Source organism: Hydra viridissima, unplaced genomic scaffold (genome assembly GCF_058129835.1).
Source record: "Hydra viridissima isolate aposymbiotic clone 2 unplaced genomic scaffold, HvirCarnegie_v1 scaffold_8, whole genome shotgun sequence".
Lineage (NCBI taxonomy): Eukaryota > Metazoa > Cnidaria > Hydrozoa > Anthoathecata > Hydridae > Hydra > Hydra viridissima.
In genome coordinates, this window is record NW_028324307.1 from 8,881,324 (window position 1) to 8,902,599 (window position 21,276).

A 21,276-nucleotide genomic window follows, 5' to 3' on the forward strand; every position below is an offset into this window, starting at 1 on the left:
AAACACATACCAAACAAGGTGTATGTATCAAGGGAAGTCCGAATTTAATTTATAATGTTTAAAACCCTTTCTATCTTTTTATATTGATCAAAATGCAATTAATTAAAAAGATACACAGCTTTGTATAAAATAATTGGGGATGTCGATTGATATATTTTAATATATGCTTGTTGTTAATTATAGTATTCTCCTCCTAATAATAAATATCAATAGAATTTGATCAAAACTTTACTCAGGGTGTGATAGGAAGGGGAAGTCCAAAATTTGTTTTCTAAGAAATAATAACTTTTATTTTTTTTTAATTAATAAAAGAAAATATTTAAAAAATGAAGTACTTTGTAACTTAATAAAAAAAGGTATGTCCATTCAAGTTTCTTATTCATTTGTTTAACTCAAAAATTAAAATAACCTCCGTTTAAATATATAAATCGTTTTTTTTTAATAAACTTTAGACCGTTCTCGATTTGACAAGCACTATAATAAAATACCAAACCGTAAATCTAACTGTTATCCCGGATTGATAACTTCTTACCATCCGCTCGAACAATTTACCTTGTATAGTTTGCTTAATTATTGCTTTAGTTTGCTATAACTATTCGCTCTGTTTGCTTTTATCTACCGACGCATCATATTTATTCAACAAAATATTGAAGTTGTGAAAAAATATATATATATTCATATTTTGGGTATGTCCAGCGACGTAGCAGACATCCCCTAGACACGCCCCTGCTGCAAAACAGCTGAAGAAAGTTTTAGAACTCCATAGAAGCTTCCCGAACAATTTTGTCACCGTGACGTCACTTTCATGGCTGACGGCGCACAGCGATATACGATGTTCTGGAAAACTCTATACATTTCTCTGATACATAAATTTATGCACAAGTCGGTTTAATGACTTAATACACAAGTCGGTTTAATTACTATATATATATATATATATATATATATATATATATATATATATATATATATATATATATATATATATATATATATATATATATATATATATACGTAAGTATATATATAGTTAATAAAATTACATAAAATGCTAAAATGCCTTCAGAAATAATATTTCAAGATGGTTTGTGCGTGACCTTTTTCAATATTTTAATGGAATAAACGTCATTTTAGTCATTAGTAGGCAAAAGTTCATTCATTCGTGCTACAGGAAATAATGTTTGAGAAAAAAAATCAAAAAGTCATTACCCTAGTGTGCATAATTTTCTCAACGAGTTTTTTATCTTCTTCTGTAATATAATTCCTGCAGAAATGTTTAACGTCGTTTCGTCATTAGTTACTAGGCTTTGAAAGAGCGCGTTCTCTAAATGCACGCGGTCATTGGAGAAAGTACCCATAAGCGAATAAAAACTGTTTTCCTTATGGAACTTAATTATTAGTTTAGATATATTACATAAAGAATCATATTAAGGTAAATAATCATCGTTAAGATTGTATTATAATTGAAGTAAGTGTATAAAATATTTATATAAACATTTTTTTAAGATGAAGTAGAAAGGATTTAAATTTTTTATATCGTTTATATTTTGTTTGTTTTAGTTTTTCTTTTTTAGAAGGAAAATAGACCTTTTCGTAATTAGGCGGCAATTATGAATCACGTGGTGTAATGTTTTTCTTGGGAGAGCAAAATTGTAAACAAAAGATTTCTTGAATTTATTTGTCAAACAGCTGATTAGTTTTTTTAACTGTTCGTGGGCTAAGTACTATTGGACGTAAAGTCGAGCTTGTTGCTAGAACATTTGCTGCAATGGAACTAAATATAGAAGTTATAGAAACAGCAGAAGAACAGGAGAAAAACCTTAAGCAATAATATACGTACAAACTAAAAGCTTTAGATCTAATTGACCCAAACTCTGTTCCTATGGAAAACAGAAAAGAAATATTTTTTCGTATATCTTTAAAAAAAATAATTTGATTTGGAATATATTGGCAAGTATAAAGACCAAAAAGCATTTTCATTTTTTGAGAGTGTTTTTGTAGGCCCTATAATGCACTTCAGGTTTAAAAAAGATGTTTTGTTTTCATAATGAAATAAGAAAACTCTGGATTACTTTTAGTAATAACGATGCTTGGTGTTCATGTATAGGTGGAGCTTTTGAATATTGTGATCATTTAATTGCCGCCCTTTACAAAATGGAATATGCTTATAAAGTTTGGTGTAATCCAACATGCACTGAACAAGCAGGTGTTTGGAATATATCTTCTCGAAAAGATATTAATCCCTGTTTAATAACTGACCTAGTTGTTAGAAAAAGAATAGCAAATAATGTAACAAATAATAATAAAGAGGAAAACATACAAATGAAAGCATTGCAAGAACTTGATCCTAGAATTAATTAATAATAAAGCCATCATGACTTTAATGAACGTTCATTTGAAACTTTTTAAAATAACATTCATATATCCAAGCCTTCTGTTGTAATATTTAAATCAAAAATAAAAAAATCTGGTGAAAATGTTGAAAGTAATCCTGATCTTGAGGAGTTATCTTTAAAAATACTTTCTGAGTAACTTAACATTGATGAAACAACTTTGAGCAAGATATTTTTAGAAAAAATGATTTTGACCCAAGAAACAATTTAAAATGTAGGATATAATAAAGAGATCAAGCCAAAAGCAATACCTGGTTTCAAATGAGAAAGGGGAGGATAACTGCATCCAGACATCACAGTATATATACCAAAGTTAACACCCTTTCTAAAAATACCTGTTCTAAGAAGCCTAAAACAAATTTTGTTACTGATATTTTGTACCCTCATATAAAAACATTTATTACCGCTTTTACCAAATGAGGAATTGATCATAAGCAAGATCCTATAAAAAAATTTTATGCAGGCCATGTATCAAAACACACTGATTTGAAAATTGAAAAAGGTGGTCTCTTTATTTTTTATGAAAGACCTTGTTTGGCTTGTTCCTCAGACAGATTTTTAGTATGCAAATGAAGGGTGTTTGGGAGTTAAATTTTAGTAAAACAATTAAAGAAGGAGTTATTGAATGTGATTTTTTTTTTACAAATAAAAATGATCAAATATCATTAAATGAGTTATAAATATTACACACACATTAACTCCCAAATGGCTATCACAAGTGGCAAGTTAGAATACTTTATTGTTTGGACACTTAAGAACTTATATGTTGAAGTAGTGAAATTTGATCAAGAGCTCTGGTATAAGTTGAAAACAAGTTTAGATATTTTTTACAAAACATGTTTCTCCAGCATTGTTACTATTAAAACCTATAACATTCTGTGGAAATTGTGATAAACTAATACTTGAAGAGCCAGAAATCAGTGCTAATGAATTTAATGAATGTAGCAGTATTTAATGTGAAATGTTGCACTTGGTTCCACTGTTCTTTTCAAAATTAAAAAAAAAAAGACTAGGAATTAATAGCAGATCTAGACTGGATTTGTTACATGTGCTCAATGTCCACTTTGTGTTAAGTTTTCTTGAATAATATCTCTTTACATGTGTTACATGATTTATATTAAATCAGTCAATCATTTAGTTCCTTCTTATCAGTCATTATGTTTAATTCATTCTTTTAAAACCTTGAGGCTTTGAAATTAATATGAAATAAACAAATTTATTGCAAAAACTTTGATAAGCACAATTTAATAAGCTTTAATAAGCACAATTTCACTTTATTATCTGCTCATATCTTTTTCTATTTTATTGACTTTAAGGTGTATAAATAAAATATTCTTTACTAAATTTCTCTTCACTTATGTTTTATTTATATTTATTTTTGAAAATGTGTTTGATTATTAACTTGTTATTATGTTTATATGTTTATAATTGCTTTGTTTACATTTTTGCCCTCCCGAGAAAAACATTATATCACGTGATACATAATTGCAGCTCAATTACAAAATCTTCTATAGTGGTATGGATGTTATTTAAAGTTATACTAATGCTATTTCCATAAAATGGTTATTACTACTTTGAAATTTCTGTGATGCTATAAACTATTTTTGTTCTTTTTTAGAAAATTTAGAAAAATAAATTAAAATTTTGTGCCAACACTGACATGGCATGTTACATGTTATTGTATGTAAAGGTTAAATTTTGTTATGAGGATTACAGTTCTTATGAAAAAAAAAAAAAGAAAAAAAAAAGAAAAAAAAAAGAAGGTAAAGAGTATTGTTTGTAAATATATATTTTGTTTACTTTGAATCTTTTTAAATTTTCTTGCGTTATTTTTTAAATTTTTGCTTACACACGTTTATTGTTTGCATATATGCTTTTTTGATATGTATGTGGTAATAAGTGCCTTAAAGTTGTTTCATCAATGTGTTTTTATAATAATGTAAAATGTTTTTTTATTGTTTGTGTATGTGTTAATACGTGTTATATAATTGTTTTAAAAATGTGTTTAAATATGTATATAAGGTATATATTTAACCTTATATAGATATTTAAACACATTTATTGTGTTTATAGTTGGTACATGTGTTTATATTATGTTGTTTCCGTGTTTTCAAAGTGCTGTGACTTGGTAAACATGTAGAGCAAGAATTGTCAACTTTGCCAGCCAGGTGATGAACTTTTAACAGAGGGTTACACAATAGTGTTTAGTGTCAAACTGTTACTGCTTTAGGTCTTGCTGTTTTCAAGCCTTTATTATTAAAAAATTATTCTAAAAAACACAATAATGTATTTTAATAACATTTTGCATAATGTTGTAACCAGAGGATCCAAAATCGAGAAAAACCGGAGTCGAGAAAAATCGAGAAAAAACTCCGTCAGAGTCGAGAAAAAATCGGAGCTTCGATAAAACTTTGTTATAAATTAAAAAATTAAACTATCTAGTTGATAATTAAACATTGTTCTTATATTTAATTTTTTTATTTTTATATACTTCGATTTATAATTTATAATAAATTTTTAAAAAAATTATATTTTTATATTCCTTAGTACTTAAATATTTTTCTTATCGCAATCTTTTAACGAACAAGTTTTATCTAATAAATGGCTTTCTAACCAGCATCGGTTAGGAAGAAGGCGTGAACTTTCAGTTAAATGCCCTTCGGCGGTGCTCTGTAATAAAGACTTCTTGGGATACCTAAAGTAAAAACTAAAAAAAGAATATTAAAAAAGTATTTATTCTGAAGATCTTTTAAAATAATATTTTTAAAAGATGAAAACATTTATCATTTCATCAGAAAGTGAACTACGAAACTTAGTGACAAATCTGGAAGACGAGGAGAAAACTCTTTCTGCTTCTGAGGAAGTTGCTTGAATTCTGTGGATGGCTAGTTCAAATTTTAAAACTGCTTCTGATTTCACACCAGTCACTTCGTATTTTTTTAACTGATCGGTGAAGGTCTTGACTTTTTTTTGGCTTTTTAGCTGTTGATTGATTTTGATATAAAACTTCTTGAATTTCGACAAAAAAAGATGTCGATTGTGATGGTTCTTCTTGTTTGCTTTTAGCGCGATCATCTGATTTTGTTTGGAGACTATTTTCTTTTGTTGCAAATAGTTGATCAAATAATTTTGCAGCATAAACTTGAATATCTTTTTTGGAAGCTTAAAAAATGTGTGGTTTTTATTTTTAAAAAAATCAGGATTGTACAAATAACGACTTAATGATACCAACATAATGTTTTTACGATTTTCGTATCTGGAGATTAACACCTCTGCAAAATTAGAACTGGTGTCAGTTTCTACAACCTTCAATTTCCTTACTAACGTTTCCATAATGATGTCACACTCCAAAATTGTTGTATTTGGTTTTTCCAATCAAACTGCAGCGTCAGCAATGACTTCCAATAAGTCAGACAGCGATTTTAAGAAATCCAAGTCAATATTATCTAACATGTTTAAGCAGTTTAGTTCTTCGAGTATTTTTTTTTACAGCTTCTAAGCAGTCCAAAAATCTTTTGATCATCTGAAAAACACTGTTCCATCTAGTGCGGTTGTCAAGCAATAGTCCTTTGTCATGCGAAGATCCGTAAACTTTGTGTATTATTCTTTTAAGAACTTCATATGGATACGATGAATATTTTAAAAACTTAATTAGTATTCGAAGTTTCTGTAGACTTTTTTCAATATTTTCTTCATATTCAATCTCATTCTCCGAATAGTCAATAAGAAACTCTCCTTTAGTCTCTCCATCAGTTTCTGTTTCTGTTTCAATATCCGATTCAGTTTCTTTGTTCACAATTTCGCGAAAACCTTTTTTAGCGTATAGCAAATCACAAACACTCAAATGAATTGAATGATTCTGGCAGATTTGATGTGGAAACTTAAACATGGTACCCAATTTCACCATCCAGCTACAGCCATCCATAGTTTTACCTGCAACATCTTCATCATCTATACCAAATTCTTTTAATTTTTGCATTCTTAAAATGTTTAACGTTTCGGCAGAACTAGGAGAGGGCAATTTCCCATTCCTAAACAATATGTTCGGTCGTGATGAACATTTAAATTGTAGTATCTTCTACCTCTATTGCTACACCATTCGTCACCTGTTAGTCCAAATTTTTCTCCTTTTGCTTTCAATGCAGCTAATTCAGCGATCATTAAACATTTGGCTTCAGCATGAAACATCTTAAATTTTTCTGAAATTGTGGGCGCTGACTTGGGCAAACTATGCATATAATTTTCAAAAAAGCATTCTTAGTGTTTCAGATTGAGTTATGGACCTAATCGAGTATCCATCAAGAGCTGTTAACTTGGCAAGAAGATAGTTTAACGATATCTTAGTCAAAACTGGTCTGGAACTGGATGATTTTAAATCTATTTTCTCGCAACTTTTGATGTGACTAATTAGGCCAATTGTGCTGCTTCATGGACAAGCGATTCTTTTATGGCATTTTTTGCAATCTCCGTATTTCTTATCATTTACTACAATTTTATCAAAGTATTTCCACGCTTCACAATTTTATCAAAGTATTTCCACAATTTTTCTCTATAAAAGAATATTAGACTTAAGGTGGATTAATTATTTTGATCATGCGACATACAACATTATTGTAAAAAAAAAAGTATTATATGTTTAAAATTTACCTCGTTATTTTAAGGCCAGTTTTTGTATATATTGTAAATAATGATCTTGATTTTCTTTTGTAAAGGTAAACACTAAATAGTTAAAATACATTAACTAATATCACACATGCATAATAGTTTAAAAGTTACTGTTTACAATATCTTTGCTTAAAAATTAAAAAATTCTTGCTTTTTGACAAAAAAAGATACTTTATTATGCATTACATTTTATTATATCGCAACTGATTTTTGTGGATTTAAAAACTTCTATTATTAAAAAGATACTATTATAATCAAAAGAGTTTCTGAAACAGTACAATGGAAAAGTACGAGTATGTTCTATTTAGTGTTGTCAAAAGACCCGGTACTTCGGTACCAAGTCGGTACTAAAAAAATGCAAACGTCACGGTACCAAGTTTTCTTAAGTACCGGTAGTACCGAAGACCCGTTCAAACCTGATTCCTTGATGCGCATGCGTGCAGTAGCGCGTCCTCTTTATTAAACTGCTGAGAAATGGCGACCGGTGGTGCAGCTGATGTGGTAGCTCTAAATCCACTTGTTGAGAAAAAAGGAGGAAAGAGCCATGTGTGGAAATATTTTGGATTTGCGGCTGATGACAAGGGGAATATCATTGATAATCAAAAATCCATTTGCAAACGATGTCGCCGAAGTTTTCACTCAAAAGGAGGAAACACATCGAACTTAATAAAACACCTCAAAGACCGACACCCGGATCTGATGAAAGAGTTCAAGCAGGTAAGTTTCAAACTAATTTCAGATATAGAGCTTCTGTTATGAATTATATATCATATTTTAATTTGAATGTCTGAACCAGTCAGATAGAAATAAACAGCCAAAAATAAGTCTTACAGAAAGACTAAAAGAACAATAATAAGCTTAAAAATTAAATTTAAAAAATATATACTTTTTTTACGTTTTTTTACAACCTATTGTTAAGACTTTTCTTTTAATAAGTATTTCTTATAAAAAGTAATTTGTAAAAAGTCGTTTGTAAAAAGTCTTTACAAAAAAAGATTTTGTAAAAAGTCTCTTGTAAAAAGTCGTTTGTAAAAAGTTGTTTTTAAAAAGTCGCTCATAAAAAGTCGTTTGTAAAAAGTCGTTTGTAAAAAGTTATTTGTAAAAAGTCTTTTGTAAAAAAGATTTTGATGTCTTTAATAGAATGACTTTTCAGAGAAAATAAAATCAGTGACTTCAAAAGTGAAATGTAACTTTTTAAGTGACTTCTAATTAAAATGTTTAAGCGTTAAAAGTTTTGAACAGCGTTCAATGTTTTGAATAAAGTCGTTGTTGTTAATAAAATTAATATTAAAAATAGTTCTAAACGATTTAAATTAATAAAAAAAATTATAATTTAGTAAAAGATAATATAAATATATATTTTTGCTGATTCTTTCCTTCTTCAAAAAAATAAATAAAAAAATTCCAAAAAAATAAAAAATATTTATCGAAGAAAATGTTTTAGCGAATAAAGTTTTATGTATAGTTTTTTCGATTAAAGTATTAAAGGTTTTTATTGCATTATAAAAATGGAAATAAAATTAGTTATAGAAACAGTTTTAAATTTATTATAAAAAATACATACTTATAAAATAAATAAAACTACATATATTATATTTAATTATTGGGAAAATCCTTCTAATCCTTTACTTTTTTACTTCCATGGTGCTACTAATAGAAATTAAGTAGTTACCTACCGTGTAAAGGATTAAACAATTTTATACAAAAAGTATTTTTTAACAAAATTTAAAATATTTAATCTTTTTACAAGTACTAATTATTTACTAAAATTGTTTATATAGGCTTTATATAAGCTATTATATAGGCTATTATAAAAGCTGAGGTTTGTTATTTAGAGAAAAACTAATGTTTCATATGTTCAGACTCAGCCCATTTTTGACTTCTATACTTATAAAGTATATTTATTATATTTTCCTTTTACAGCTGCAAGCTGAGGAAGACCATGGAACACCCCCGCAAACTTATAAACAAGTAACAGTTACAGAAGCTTTTCAGTGACAACAAAAATATGACAAAAACTCACCTGAGGCAAGAAAGCTGAACCTAGCTGTTGCTGAATTCATATGTATTGATAAAGTGCCCATTTATACAGTTCAAAAATGTGGATTCCAACAAATGCTCCATCATTTCAACCCAAAATACCAGCTTCCAAGTCGAAACTTTTTTATGTACACTGAGATTCCCCGCATGTACAATGACACCAGAGACCTCATAATCCAGCATCTCAGAGACAAATCATTTTACAGCTGCACAACAGATCTTTGGACAAGTAGAACTGCAGACACTTTCATGTCTTTAACTCTGCAGTACATTACTAAATCATGGGAATTGCAATCCTGGTGTCTTCGCTGTTGTGGTCTCAACACAGACCACACTTCTGAAAGTTTGAAGGAGGCCTTTGAAGAAAAACTTGAAGACTGGAAGTTGGACATTGCAAGAATGTCAGGCATCACAACAGACAATGCCACAAATAACAAAAAAGCCTTTGAGGACTACACCTGGATTCCTTGTTTTGGACACAATCTCCACCTTGCTGTAAATAAGGCATTAGACATAAACAGGGTGTCTGCAGTGCTGTCAAGGCTTCGAAAAACTATTTCTGCCTTTACAAGATCCCCAAAACTTTCACACCAGCTGACCAAGAAACAGAAAGGTCTGTCCTCTCTAGACCACAAACTCATTCATGATGAACCCACTCGCTGGAATTCTTCATACGATATGGTGGAACGTTTCTTGGAGCAGCAGCAGGTTGTCTGTACTGTCCTGGCTGAAGACAGGAAAAAATGGCACCTGATGCCAAAAGACTCAGATATTACAGTTTTAGAAACTGTTAAAGCAGTTCTTAAGCCACTCAGTCCCTTTACTGATGCACTTAGCGGGGAAAAACATACCACCCTGTCTTCAGTCTTGCCGTTACTCTGGAAGATATTTGAGTGTCTCAGTCATGAACAAAGTGACTCTGCATTAGCCCAAGAGATGAAGGAAAAGATACACGAGTATCTTCAGCATCGCTATGATGACCTGCAGCTACGGTTTCTTTTGAACACTGCAACCTGCCTTGATCCACGATTTAAGAACAGCTTTGTCTCTCTAAATGAAAAAGAAGGAATTGCATCTTGGGTGTCTAGAGGATTGTCAAGTAAAGAAGTCAGGCCATCAAAAAAATCCAAAAATGACCTAAAGTTTCTGCTTTCCACCATACAAGGGGAAAAGAAAGAAAAAGGAGAGCCAGCATCCTCAAGTCATGCACCTCTTTCTGCAAGTGACGAGATAAATGGTGAATTCTTGGTGTACGATCAGATGTCTGAGGTCAGTGCTGAGGATGATCCACTTATCTGGTGGAAAACAAATATGGGTACTCTACCTCAACTATCAGAGTTTGCCAGGAAGTACCTTTGCATTGCTGCATCTAGCTGTTCATCTGAAAGAGTGTTCAGTACTGCAGGGTACATTGTTAGCCCAAGACGCTCAAGACTGAATCAGGAACATGTTGATATGTTAGTGCTTCTATCTGAAAATCTGGAAATGGCAAAGAATGTAACTTAAGGAATAACTGTGTAGACCATTATTGATTTGGGTGAAAAATGTTGTTATTTATCTAGTTATTTAATTACTCAAACGTTTACAATCCTTGGCTTGAAATACTTAAATTATGCCGTTGTTGTTTTGTTTTTTTACATGTATAATAATATTTTAATTTACAACTTGTTGTTCAGTTATGGCATATTTTGTTTAATTTATAAAAATGTTAAAGTTTATAAATAAGAGTGATTATTCAGTCATGGCTTATTGTTTTGTTATTTATCTAGTTATTTAATTACTTAAATGTTTACAATCCTGGGCTTGAAATACCATAGTTTGGAATAGAATAAGTTTTTTTTTGAGGTTTTTTCCACCACCACCACCTGTCCCACTGTGCATTACTAATTGCTTTGCCATGTAAATTTGTGTTGATATTGAACAAAGATAACACTTATATTTTTAAAACAATATGAACTGTTGTAAAAGCAGTGTAGAAATAAAATAAGAATTATTTTATTATTTTACGAGTAAAAATTGATATTTTCTAAAAACTTCGTCGAAGTTCCGTCGAGGTTTCTTGATTTCTCTCAAACTCCGAAAAACCGAGAAAAATCCGACGAGATGGAGTTCCAAATGGATCCATTGGTTGTAACTTATGTTTTGTTATATATGAATGTTATCTTACTTAAGTTATTTTATATACATATTATATTAACTTATGGTGTGTGCTATTGTTGTGTGTTGTTGCTGTGATGGTTTTTATCTTTTGAGTTAATAGATGTTATTGATGAGTTTATAGGCTTAAATCTAGAAAATTTTGATGAAAATGTTCAACAATCTATTGACGAAGCCAATCAAATGAGACTGTTGCTTAATGTCAATCACTTAAATGTATGTAATGCTATGTAGAAAATCAACATTCTAGATTGTTTCTCATGGATAGACCAGCAGGTAGTGGAAAAACCTTTACTTATAATTATTTGATTGTTGAAACCATAAGTAGGGGCTTTAAATCTGCTACAGCTGCATGGACTGGCATAGCAGCAACTCTTCTTACAAATGGATCTACATTGCATGGCTTATTCAAACTTCCTGTTCCAATATTGGATAATAGCACATGTAATGTAACTCCTAACTCTATACATAGGCATTTTTTAAGACAAGTTAAATTGTTTTTGCTTGATGAAACATCCATGATACCTAAACATGCCAGTTGAAATAGTAGAATCGTTTATAAAATGTTCTTTGCATTGGCAATGGCTGCAGAAGTTTGCATCAACTGAAAATATGAGAGTACATGATGGGGAAGGTGAATTTTCCCAATGGCTACTAAAACTTGGGAATGGAACAATACCTGTCAAAGAGGGGAGGATCCTTTTAAAGGATGCATTAAAATACCAAATCAGTGCATCATTAGAGAAAATGAATCGATTGTTGAAAAGATTTTGGAGATACTGATCAAAATGATTATTCTAAATGCGTGATTTTAACACCAACTAATGTTGATTCATTATCAATCAATGAAGAAGTGCTTGAATGTCTGTCGGGTGAGGTCAAAACTTATTTAAGTGCTGATCAAATTGATACTGATGACCTTAATGAAAGAAATAACTTTCCTGTTGAGTTTTTGAACAGCTTAACTCCTTGAAAATTGAAAAATGGTTGTGTAATTATGCTACTTAGAAATTTAGATCTCAAAGCTGGGTTATGCAATGGTACTTGAAGGAAAGTTTGTGCTCTTCAAAATTATTATATTGATGCAGAGGTTTTGACAGGTGTTTATGGTGGTAAATAGGTTTTTGTTCCTCGAATTCAGTTGGCTCCATCAGATTCTAATTTACCTTTTGTTCTGAAACATGGCAGTTTCCTGTCAGATTGGCTTATTCAATGACAATTAATAAAAGTCTAGGTCAAACATTTGATAGAGTTGGGGTTTTATTTTCTAATGTTCTTAATTTATAGTCTTTGGATTTTCATTTCGAAAATTTAATGTTTGTAGGTTTTGAGCACATTTTGTATGTATAACTTTATTTATTATTTTAAAATTTTTTTTCATAGTTTTTTAATAAATATATGTCATTTAATATTGTTATAAAATGTGCTTATGTGTTATATAAAACCATATTTGTTTATAGTTGTATATATGTTTAACTATTATGTTGTTTCCATGTTTTCAAAGTGGTGTGACTTGGCATTATGTTGAGCAAGATTAATAACCTTGCCAGCCAAGCGGTGTACTTACAGCCGAGGTGTGACTTGGCAGCATTTAGTGCCAGGCAGTGTTACTGCTTTAGAGCTAGGTTGTGTTGTTTAGCCTTTTTTAATTATTCCGGAAGCACATAGTAATGTCTGTTAATGTTTAGCGTAATCTGTATGAGAGAGTATGCAACCTTGATCTTTAATGTTTTAGTTGCCTAAATTTGAAGTAATTGAATAACTAATATTGAATATAAAAAACAAATATACTTTTATGTATTTATATGCTTAGTTAAAAGATATGTTTAGTTAACTTTAAATTGGTTTTCTAAATTTGTCTTTCATATTTTAATTTGGTTTGTTATTTTCGCTGGATTTTAGGATCAAGGGTGTAAATATTCTATTGTTATGTGTTATTGTTGTGATGTTTTGTGTTGATAGACTGCTTGGCTTACCTTCATGTTGTTGTCTATTGTTAAAAATGAATAATAGGTAGTTTCATTATTGGAATTTACTGCTTTTATTTATTTACTAAAAGCCAAGACAACATTATGCTAAAAATTTATATCTTAATTTCCTTTTTTTACTTCAAACCAGATTTTATAGTTTCATTTTTGATAAATGTTTATATTAACTGCCATGTCAAAATAGGTTACTATAAATAGGTAAATCGCTTTTCAGTTTTTATGTGGTGTTTTTTTGTTTTTTTTTGTGTGTGTGTTGTTGTTGTAATTATGGTATTATAATTCCTTTTTTTTTTTTTTCTTTAAGGTTTACGATTGACGCATTTATACGATTTATAAAGAAAAACCTGATTACCTTTTGTTGTAAATTTTTGTCAGTTAAAATGATATAAATAAATGATGCAATTAGTTCAGTTTTTTAAAGTTTTCTCTATTTTATGCCTAATAATTTGTTGTACGTAACTTAGGGGATCTTTTTAAACGGGGGCTGAATATTGTAGTTTTGCGCATTTGTCAAATATTGAGTTACTTAAATTCTGTAAGGGGTTTAACTAATTAATTAGCTTAGTTTGCATTTGCAACACTTTTGAGGAAAGAAAAAATTCTTATACATGTAAATAATTGTTTTACATTTTATTATTCTGGTAAAAGGTCTTCATCAAAAACTTGATTACTCTTAATAAAAACAACTCTATTCTCCTGACCACCATTAAGACAAAAACGGGGAAGGGAGATCCTTTATTAATGTCAAAATATTGAAGAGAATTAAATTTCGAGTAACAAAACGAGTTTTAAGTAAATGGTAGCGAATTACCGTTTACTAAAAACTATTGAAACAAAGAGGCCACATATAAAAATGGTCAGATTAGTGCCATATATAGTAATGGTCAAATGATCAGTTATTTTTAACAAATTTATTTAGTTGTGTGCATTTAACGTTTAAAAGACAATTTCCTTTTTTAAAGAAACATGTATCAAGGGGATACCAAAAAATTAATAACTCATGTATAATTTGCGTTCGCTTTATATTAATCTTATTAAAGTTCATGTTATAAAAAATATAACAAGAATTTAGCTTTACTTTTTCGTCAATTTAAAGCATGATGAAGTCTTATTATTTTGTGTTAGTAACTAAAAACGTATTGTGTTAAACTTAGTTATATCGAGGAAAATGGTTCTGCCTTACACTGATATGACCTATGTCAGTTGTAAATTACTCAAATGATGTTAAATAATTAGTAAATTATTTTACCTCCGCATACTTTTTATTTTAATTTTACAGATGGTTTAATTTTTTCAATTTGAAGGCGTATTTCTGAAAGGGTATTAGTTAAGGTTTCGCAACTTAAAATTGTGGAAAACAGTTCTTATAAATTAAGTAATAGACCGACCATAACCCGTACTACGGGTTGCTTTTTGCTAGTCTCAATAATAAGATAATGCATTTTTATTTTAATAGTGCGCATATTTAACAGAAAATGACTCGATATGCTCTCGTACTTAGATCTTAGATAATGTATCACCAGGCAATGCGTTGCACCGTGATCCCTCAGATTTATCTCTATGATCTATGGACTTCTCATTTCTTTTTAAGGAAACACATAAACGTCTAAAAGTAAATTATTTTTTCTTAGGTTCTTCAGATCTAGGACGTTTTCTCTGTATATCCTCCTTTTCAATTAATGACTGCAAGTATGCGTCTAGGGCGTTTTTGCTATCAAATTTGTTAACAAACTGTATAGTACTTTTCACAGCATCTTCAGATGTAAGCTCTATACATTTTGAATTGCATCTGTAAGTAAAGAAAACGATAAACATTATCTTGAGGTAATAATGTAATAATTATACTATTACCTCAAGGTAATAATTTACTGCCAATTATTGGTGGCAAAAAAACACGAGTTGATAAACAAAATAGTAAGATGGAAAAACTAATCTGCAAGAAGCTCCTGTATATCTTGGTGCCACATCATTCCCTTTGTGACTTTAATGAGCTTCTCCAGCAATTTTAGCTTTTTTTATTTTGGCATGTTTATATTTTTCACTGTTTGTTATACCAGACACTCTCTTTCTAGATTTATAAGCATTTTCAGCAAGCTCACGGCTCTCCATTTTCGTGACAAAGTGATGCCACATCTGACAGTTGCGCTTCGTTTCACGTGAAAGGGGCATAACTCCAGAACTAGTGCCATTTTTAAACAGACTTTAATTTTCGTTTGCCTTAAAAGTTGACTTGTGGTATATGACAATGTGCCTTTTTCAAAGGAAATATAACACTTCAATAAATAAAATTGCTCAAAAAAGTGAAACTCGAAAATAGTGTGACTTGTGGCTTTTTGGAAATGACGGTTTCAATTTGCGGTGTTTGCAAATTCGTTGTAGCGAATTGGAACCTTAAACTAAATTTGCTAATTATTTAACAATCGGTTGGTTTAATAGACGCTTGGTTCTTTAAAAACTCCTAATACTACGATATCCATGACGAAAGTGTTGATATTTTGCGCTAAGAGCGTTATTCTCAAATAGAGTTATTAATTGTCGAATTGCAATTGGAATAATCTCATGTTGGCATTCAGCGCTTTTTCTCCAGTGATTTTTAGCATAAATTCATTCACAAAAGATCTTTCGGGACATCTAATGAATGCAAAAGTGCAAAACTTAAGGGGCATTCGAAAAATTGCAAAACTAAAGAGGCATTCGAAACTGAACACAACTGTCTTAACAATTATGCTTCAAATGAGATCTTCCACAATCTCATCTCCTTCTGGCACTTTTAAAGGTCATATTCTGCAAATTTTGAAGATCTGTAATGAGGCAGAAGGTAACTATCATTTATTTCATTGTGTGTGTATGTGTGTATGTATATATATATATATATATATATATATATATATATATATATATATATATATATATATATATATATATATATATATATATATATATATATACAGGGTGTCCTAAAAACTAGATTTGAATTAAATAGAAAACACAATTTTTAGTCTTTTGATTGTTATTTTTTTATTGAATCATAAAGTACATAGGATAGGGTTATTTACGGAATAACACATCGGGCATATGGCCTCCACGGCTTTGCATGCACATTTTGTCGAGATTTTTCATGACCATTTTGCATAAATGTGGCTGAATTTCGTTGATGCAGCGTTGAATCTCATCCTTTAATGCAATGGTGGTTGTGGGCTTGTTGACATAGACCTGTGATTTCAAATAACCCCATAAGCAGAAATCTAATGGTGTTAAATCACACGATCTAGGGGGCCATTTCTGATCACCAAAACGAGAAAGTACACGACCTAGAAATGTCTCATACAGTAATTGAATTGTTTCACGGGCTGTATGGCATGTGGCACCGTCTTGTTGGAACCACATATTTGCCACATCAATATTATCCAATTTTGGCAGAAAGAACTGTGTTATCATGTCACGATATCGAGCTCCAGCAACAGTCTTGACCAGTCTCCCCATTTTCAAAAAAGTATGGTCCAGTTATGCCTCCAGCCCAAAATCCACACCAAACAGTAACACGTTGTGGATGCATTTGTTTTTCGACAATCACATGTGGGTTCTCGGAACTCTAAAAGCGGCAATTTTCGCGATTAGCCATCAAAGTGAAAATGTGCTTTATCGCTTAGGATGATTTTGCTCGAAAAATCAGCATCCATAGTTGATGTTCAATAATCCATTCAATGAACTCTCTTCGCTCTGCATGGTCATTAGGCTTCAGTTGTTGTGTTAATTGAATTTTATAAGCATTGAGACACAGATCTTGAGTGAGTATACGCCGTGGAGAACTTCTTGAAATTTGCAATTCTTGTCCACGACGCCGAATTGAGGTTCCTGGATTGTCACCGACACTCTCACGCACTGCTTCGATATTGACATTTGAACGGCTTGTTTTCGGACGACCAGTGTGTGGCGTCTCCAACGGATCCATTTGCCCTGAATTTCTCAATTAATCTCTTCACAGTTGATGAAGTTAAATTACTATTCCAACCAAATTTTGTATGAAATTTTCGAACTGCAGCCGCCAAGCTTTCATTATTTTTGAAATATTGTTCAATAATGAAGACACGTTGTTCTATCGTGTAACGCTCCATTTTTACTAACCCTAAGTTGTCAGCTGTCGAAGTGTTTTTTTTAGGGTTGCCAACACTTAACAGCACAAATGGCAACAAATTCAAATCTTGCGTTAATTTTGGGACACCCTGTATATATATATATATATATATATATATATATATATATATATATATATATATATATATATATATATATATATATATATATATAGATAGATAGATAGATAGATAGATACGATTTTAGTTTTTACTCCTTTAAATTTTAGTTTTACTCCTTTCAATTAAATTTAGATGACGGCATTGATTCACTTTTTAACAATTCTTTTTGTGATTGAAGGATTTTCTGCAAAATATTCAAAATACGGTAAACAAAGGATTGAGGTTAATAGAGGTAACAAGACTTTTTACATAAAAATCTTATCAAAATAGTTATTATTTTCATGCATTTTTCTAAATTCTCTTAAAGTTCCAAATCTTGCTCTCAGAGAAGCGAGTTGATGTTGAAAGTAAAAGTAAACATGAGTTTTTTGAGAAAATGATGTTTTTTAAAATATATTGACTTGTTCAATAGTCGCCTGATAAATAGCTATAAATTTGACATCCTTGATTTGTAAATATGCATTCTAAAAAAAGAGTCCATTAAGATTAAAGGAATTTTTAACGGAGTAGTTCCTTGTTTCTTAGCTGAGTTAGTTGTCCATGAAACTTACAGATTCAATACATAACAGTGTCAGTCCGTTAAGTTATTTTTACGGAACATTACGCAAAGTTTGCAGACAAGCCCGTTAAAAATAGTAGTTCCGTTTTCTCACGTTTCAATTTGCCTATTACTACACTAAAGAAAAGACTTTTAGCATTTACTTTTTAGTAATGTTAGCAGCGAAATTATTTTATTTACTAATATTAACTGTAATAACGTAGCTTTTAGAATATTTATTTGATTATATGTAATCAAATGCGAAGATTATATGTAAGTAATAGAATTTCACATATAAAATTCTTCTTAATGACTAATGATAGTATCAGCAAAAAAAAAAAGTTTAGTCAAAATTGTATTTACAATGCCGCTTATAATTTTTTGAAAAAAAAAGCTACATTTTTAGAATTTCCAGAAATACTTATATGTTAATTCAGTTTCAGCTTTAAATACTAAATTCTACTTACTAAAAATAAGATAGAGACTAAATAATATATCACCAAATATTAAGTGTCTTGTCTTTTTGCACTACTAAGTGTCTGTTTCTTAACTACCTTCAACATCGTCTGAAGCTGATAAACTGATGCTGAAAGTGGCTGTTTTTCTCCAAGGTTGTAAACTAACTACTACAATTTTAAAAAAGCGCACATTCTTCTGTATACTTCAAGTTGAAACGCCAAAAAAGTTAAAACAATCGTTCAAAACCCTCTTCAACTGATGACCCAGCTGTAATTAAGGACTTTTCAGCAGCAATTTTTGCCGATAGAACTTTGTTGCTAATATTTCCTTGTATGAGAAGCAATTGATATGGTTTACAGCAGTTTTCTGCAGCTTCTGTCATGGAACTTCCAGGCTAAAATGTAAAGAATAATCATAAGGTGGCTTAAATTATTTGGTATAATGGCTACTTGATATTTTTATTTTGTGCTGCAGTACAAGGTAAACATACCACTTAGTCATTGTATAGAGTAATACTTTATAAAACATGAATTTCGAACATGGGTTTTAAGATCAACACTTTTTATTAGTACTCTTTCTAAAACTTTGTTTTGCGTTTGTTAAAAAGTTTAATTTTATCAAGAAGTGTAATGGGTTTTTATATTGCGGTTGCTACTAGGGGTGGCAAAATCCCGGACATTCTCGTTCCCGGGATTTCGGGATTGAGATATTTATCCCCGGGAAATCCCGAGATCAATTAGTAAGCAGAAAAAATTATTGGCGGTGAAGCATGTGAAGAACAAATTTTTAAGTACTCATTAAACACTGAAAAATGATTAATTTATTGATAATACAATTATATTATTAATAAATTAATCATTTTTCATTTTTTAGTTAACTAAAATAGTTCATTTACTAACTAACCTAAGTAATTTAAATTATAAAACAATGCATTAAAAAGATAACACAATATAAGTAAAAATAATATGAATTCATTCGTTTAAGGTGGTACTTTCAAAAATGAATATAATTCATGTATACATGAGTATACATGAATTATATTCATTTTTGAAAGTACCACCTTAAACAAATGAAAGCATCAATCATTTCGTTGTTTAACCGCTTTTGATTTTTTGAGCATAAAAACCCAGCCGCTGAGAATGCTCGTTCGGACTCCACACTTTTTGGCCGTATAGGTAGTATATAATCATATGCTTTTTGAAGATGATTACCTCTTGTGGCACCACTTTCAAATAACGACATTTCTCTTTGAATTTTAGAAGTTATACTTTCTACCCTTTGTGTTACTGCCAATCCTTTTTCCATAACTTCAATTAATTCTTCACTCACTGTTTTGATTTTATTTTCACACTCCTTGCTTGATAAATTCTCGCTCATTTGAGCATCACTATCACTAATCACGTCTGCTGATGTAATTATATCTGCCGAGCTTAGACGCTTTATTAGGTTTATTATAACTTTTTTAATTTGGGCACTTGTATACAAAAACATCTGGGATTTTCGATGAAGTAACCTGACCGAATTGCATTAGAGTTTATGTTGACCAAAATAAAACAACAACAATCCGAAATTGGAAAACAGTTGCATGTCGCTTTGAGTCACCGAATTAAAGAGAGCAGAACACCATTAAGTAGCACAGTTTATTATCTTCATAATACCATTAAGTAGCACAGTTTATCATAATACCATTATTATGAAGATAATAAACTGTGCTACTTAATGGTATTCATAATACCATTAAGTAGCACAGTTTATTATCTTCATAATAAACTGTGCTACTTAATGGTGTTCTGCTCTCTTTAATTCGGTGACTCAAAGCGACATACAACTGTTTTCCAATTTCGGATTGTTGTTGTTTTATTTTGGTCAACATAAACTCTAATGCAGTGTCAGTTGTAATTAAAGTTGTGTCTCGTCGACAAAGTGCTTCCACAGTTGCTTTAACGGGAGTCAAAAGTACTGATATGGTTCGATATTCGTTTTCGTTCATCTTAACTGAATTATCAAAATTGGAATCCAATTCTAAATCTAGAAATGCCTTTTTAACACAATATTTTAATTTGTCAAATCTTTTAAGCATAAGCAACAAACTGCTCCATCGGGTTTTGCAATCCATGATTAAATGGATGACCTTTCCAAACTCAATTTTTACGTACTTTTGTAAATAATTTTCATTTTTTGTTGGGGACCTTTTACATTTTTTGTTGGGGACATTTTACATTTTTTGTTGGGGACATTTTTACAATTTTCCTGACTTTGGTTATAATAGGTCCTATAATTTGATGTTTAATTGTAACCTCAAATGTTTCATTAATTAACAATCAATCGTTCGAATCTCGAGTACAATCTTCCTCTTCATAAACGTATTCACTATTGTAATCATCATCTTTGTTATCTAAATTTGCAAAAGCAGTATTCTAATCATCTAAACTTTCATCAACTTCCAAGTGACTGGCTTCTTTTTTGTAAAGAACTGATATAAATGCCAGTTGTAGAGCGTGGGCAAAGCATAATTGTTGATCAATTTCTAGAATTTTTTTCAAGTTTCTTCATAACGCTTGCGCCATCAGTCGTAATATCAATGATATCATCCTCAAGGTTTATTTTAAAGTTGTGGATTCTTTCTTTTAGAAGTGAAACGCACTTTTCTACTGGCATAGACCCTAAAATGCGAATCAAACCTAAGTTCCGATAGCTTTTCAACTCATGTACATTCACATTCATGTATCTGAAGTTTCCAAAAGAAGTCCACACATCAAGGAAAACTTAGAGCCTCTTGA

The 21,276-nt window shown here is 30.5% G+C and overlaps 3 protein-coding genes and 1 pseudogene across 17 annotated transcripts in view; 2 read left to right on the forward strand and 2 right to left on the reverse strand.

The window, feature by feature from the left end:
• Positions 1 to 1,306: 1,306 nt before the first annotated feature.
• Positions 1,307 to 13,663, forward strand: LOC145186938 (E3 SUMO-protein ligase ZBED1-like). Of its 3 annotated transcripts, XR_016454919.1 has the most exons (4): positions 1,307 to 1,432; positions 1,575 to 3,909; positions 4,012 to 4,156; positions 13,548 to 13,663. XR_016454919.1 is itself a non-coding variant. In XM_090095672.1 (3 exons), the coding sequence occupies exon 3, from the start codon at positions 9,174 to 9,176 to the stop codon at positions 10,602 to 10,604; it is 1,431 nt and encodes a 476-aa protein (XP_089951798.1). In that variant the 5' UTR covers positions 4,010 to 4,156; positions 7,367 to 7,775; positions 8,982 to 9,173; the 3' UTR covers positions 10,605 to 10,829. The 3 variants fall into 3 exon arrangements, 1 of the variants encoding a protein (XP_089951798.1); XM_090095672.1 differs by lacking the exons at positions 1,307 to 1,432; positions 1,575 to 3,909; positions 13,548 to 13,663 and adding exons at positions 7,367 to 7,775; positions 8,982 to 10,829 and having other exon boundaries at positions 4,010 to 4,156; XR_016454920.1 differs by lacking the exons at positions 4,012 to 4,156; positions 13,548 to 13,663 and having other exon boundaries at positions 1,341 to 1,468; positions 1,575 to 3,497.
• On the reverse strand, positions 5,215 to 9,142 carry LOC149884922 (uncharacterized; annotated as a pseudogene).
• A 1,650-nt stretch (positions 13,664 to 15,313) lies between the features above and the next one.
• LOC145186483 (uncharacterized) overlaps positions 15,314 to 21,276 on the forward strand; it is a 37,961-nt gene continuing 31,998 nt past the window's right edge. For all 12 annotated transcript variants that reach the window (XR_016454858.1, XR_016454859.1, XR_016454860.1 and 9 more), the window contains exons 1-2: positions 15,314 to 16,061; positions 17,632 to 17,731. Coding sequence is in view for 3 of the 12 variants with exons in the window: in XM_090095490.1 (XP_089951616.1) it covers positions 16,050 to 16,061; positions 17,632 to 17,731 (112 nt within the window). In the remaining 9 variants the exon portion in view is untranslated. The remainder of the gene's footprint in view (positions 16,062 to 17,631; positions 17,732 to 21,276) is intronic.
• LOC149884923 (uncharacterized) lies at positions 18,437 to 20,880 on the reverse strand. Of its 2 annotated transcripts, none has more exons than XM_090095496.1 (2): positions 19,557 to 20,880; positions 18,437 to 18,890 (listed from the first exon to the last, which is right to left on the reverse strand). In XM_090095496.1, exons 1-2 carry the CDS (start codon positions 19,985 to 19,987, stop codon positions 18,875 to 18,877), a joined length of 447 nt encoding a protein of 148 aa, XP_089951622.1. In that variant the 5' UTR covers positions 19,988 to 20,880; the 3' UTR covers positions 18,437 to 18,874. The 2 variants fall into 2 exon arrangements, with proteins under 2 accessions (XP_089951622.1, XP_089951623.1); XM_090095497.1 differs by having other exon boundaries at positions 18,747 to 18,890; positions 19,708 to 20,081.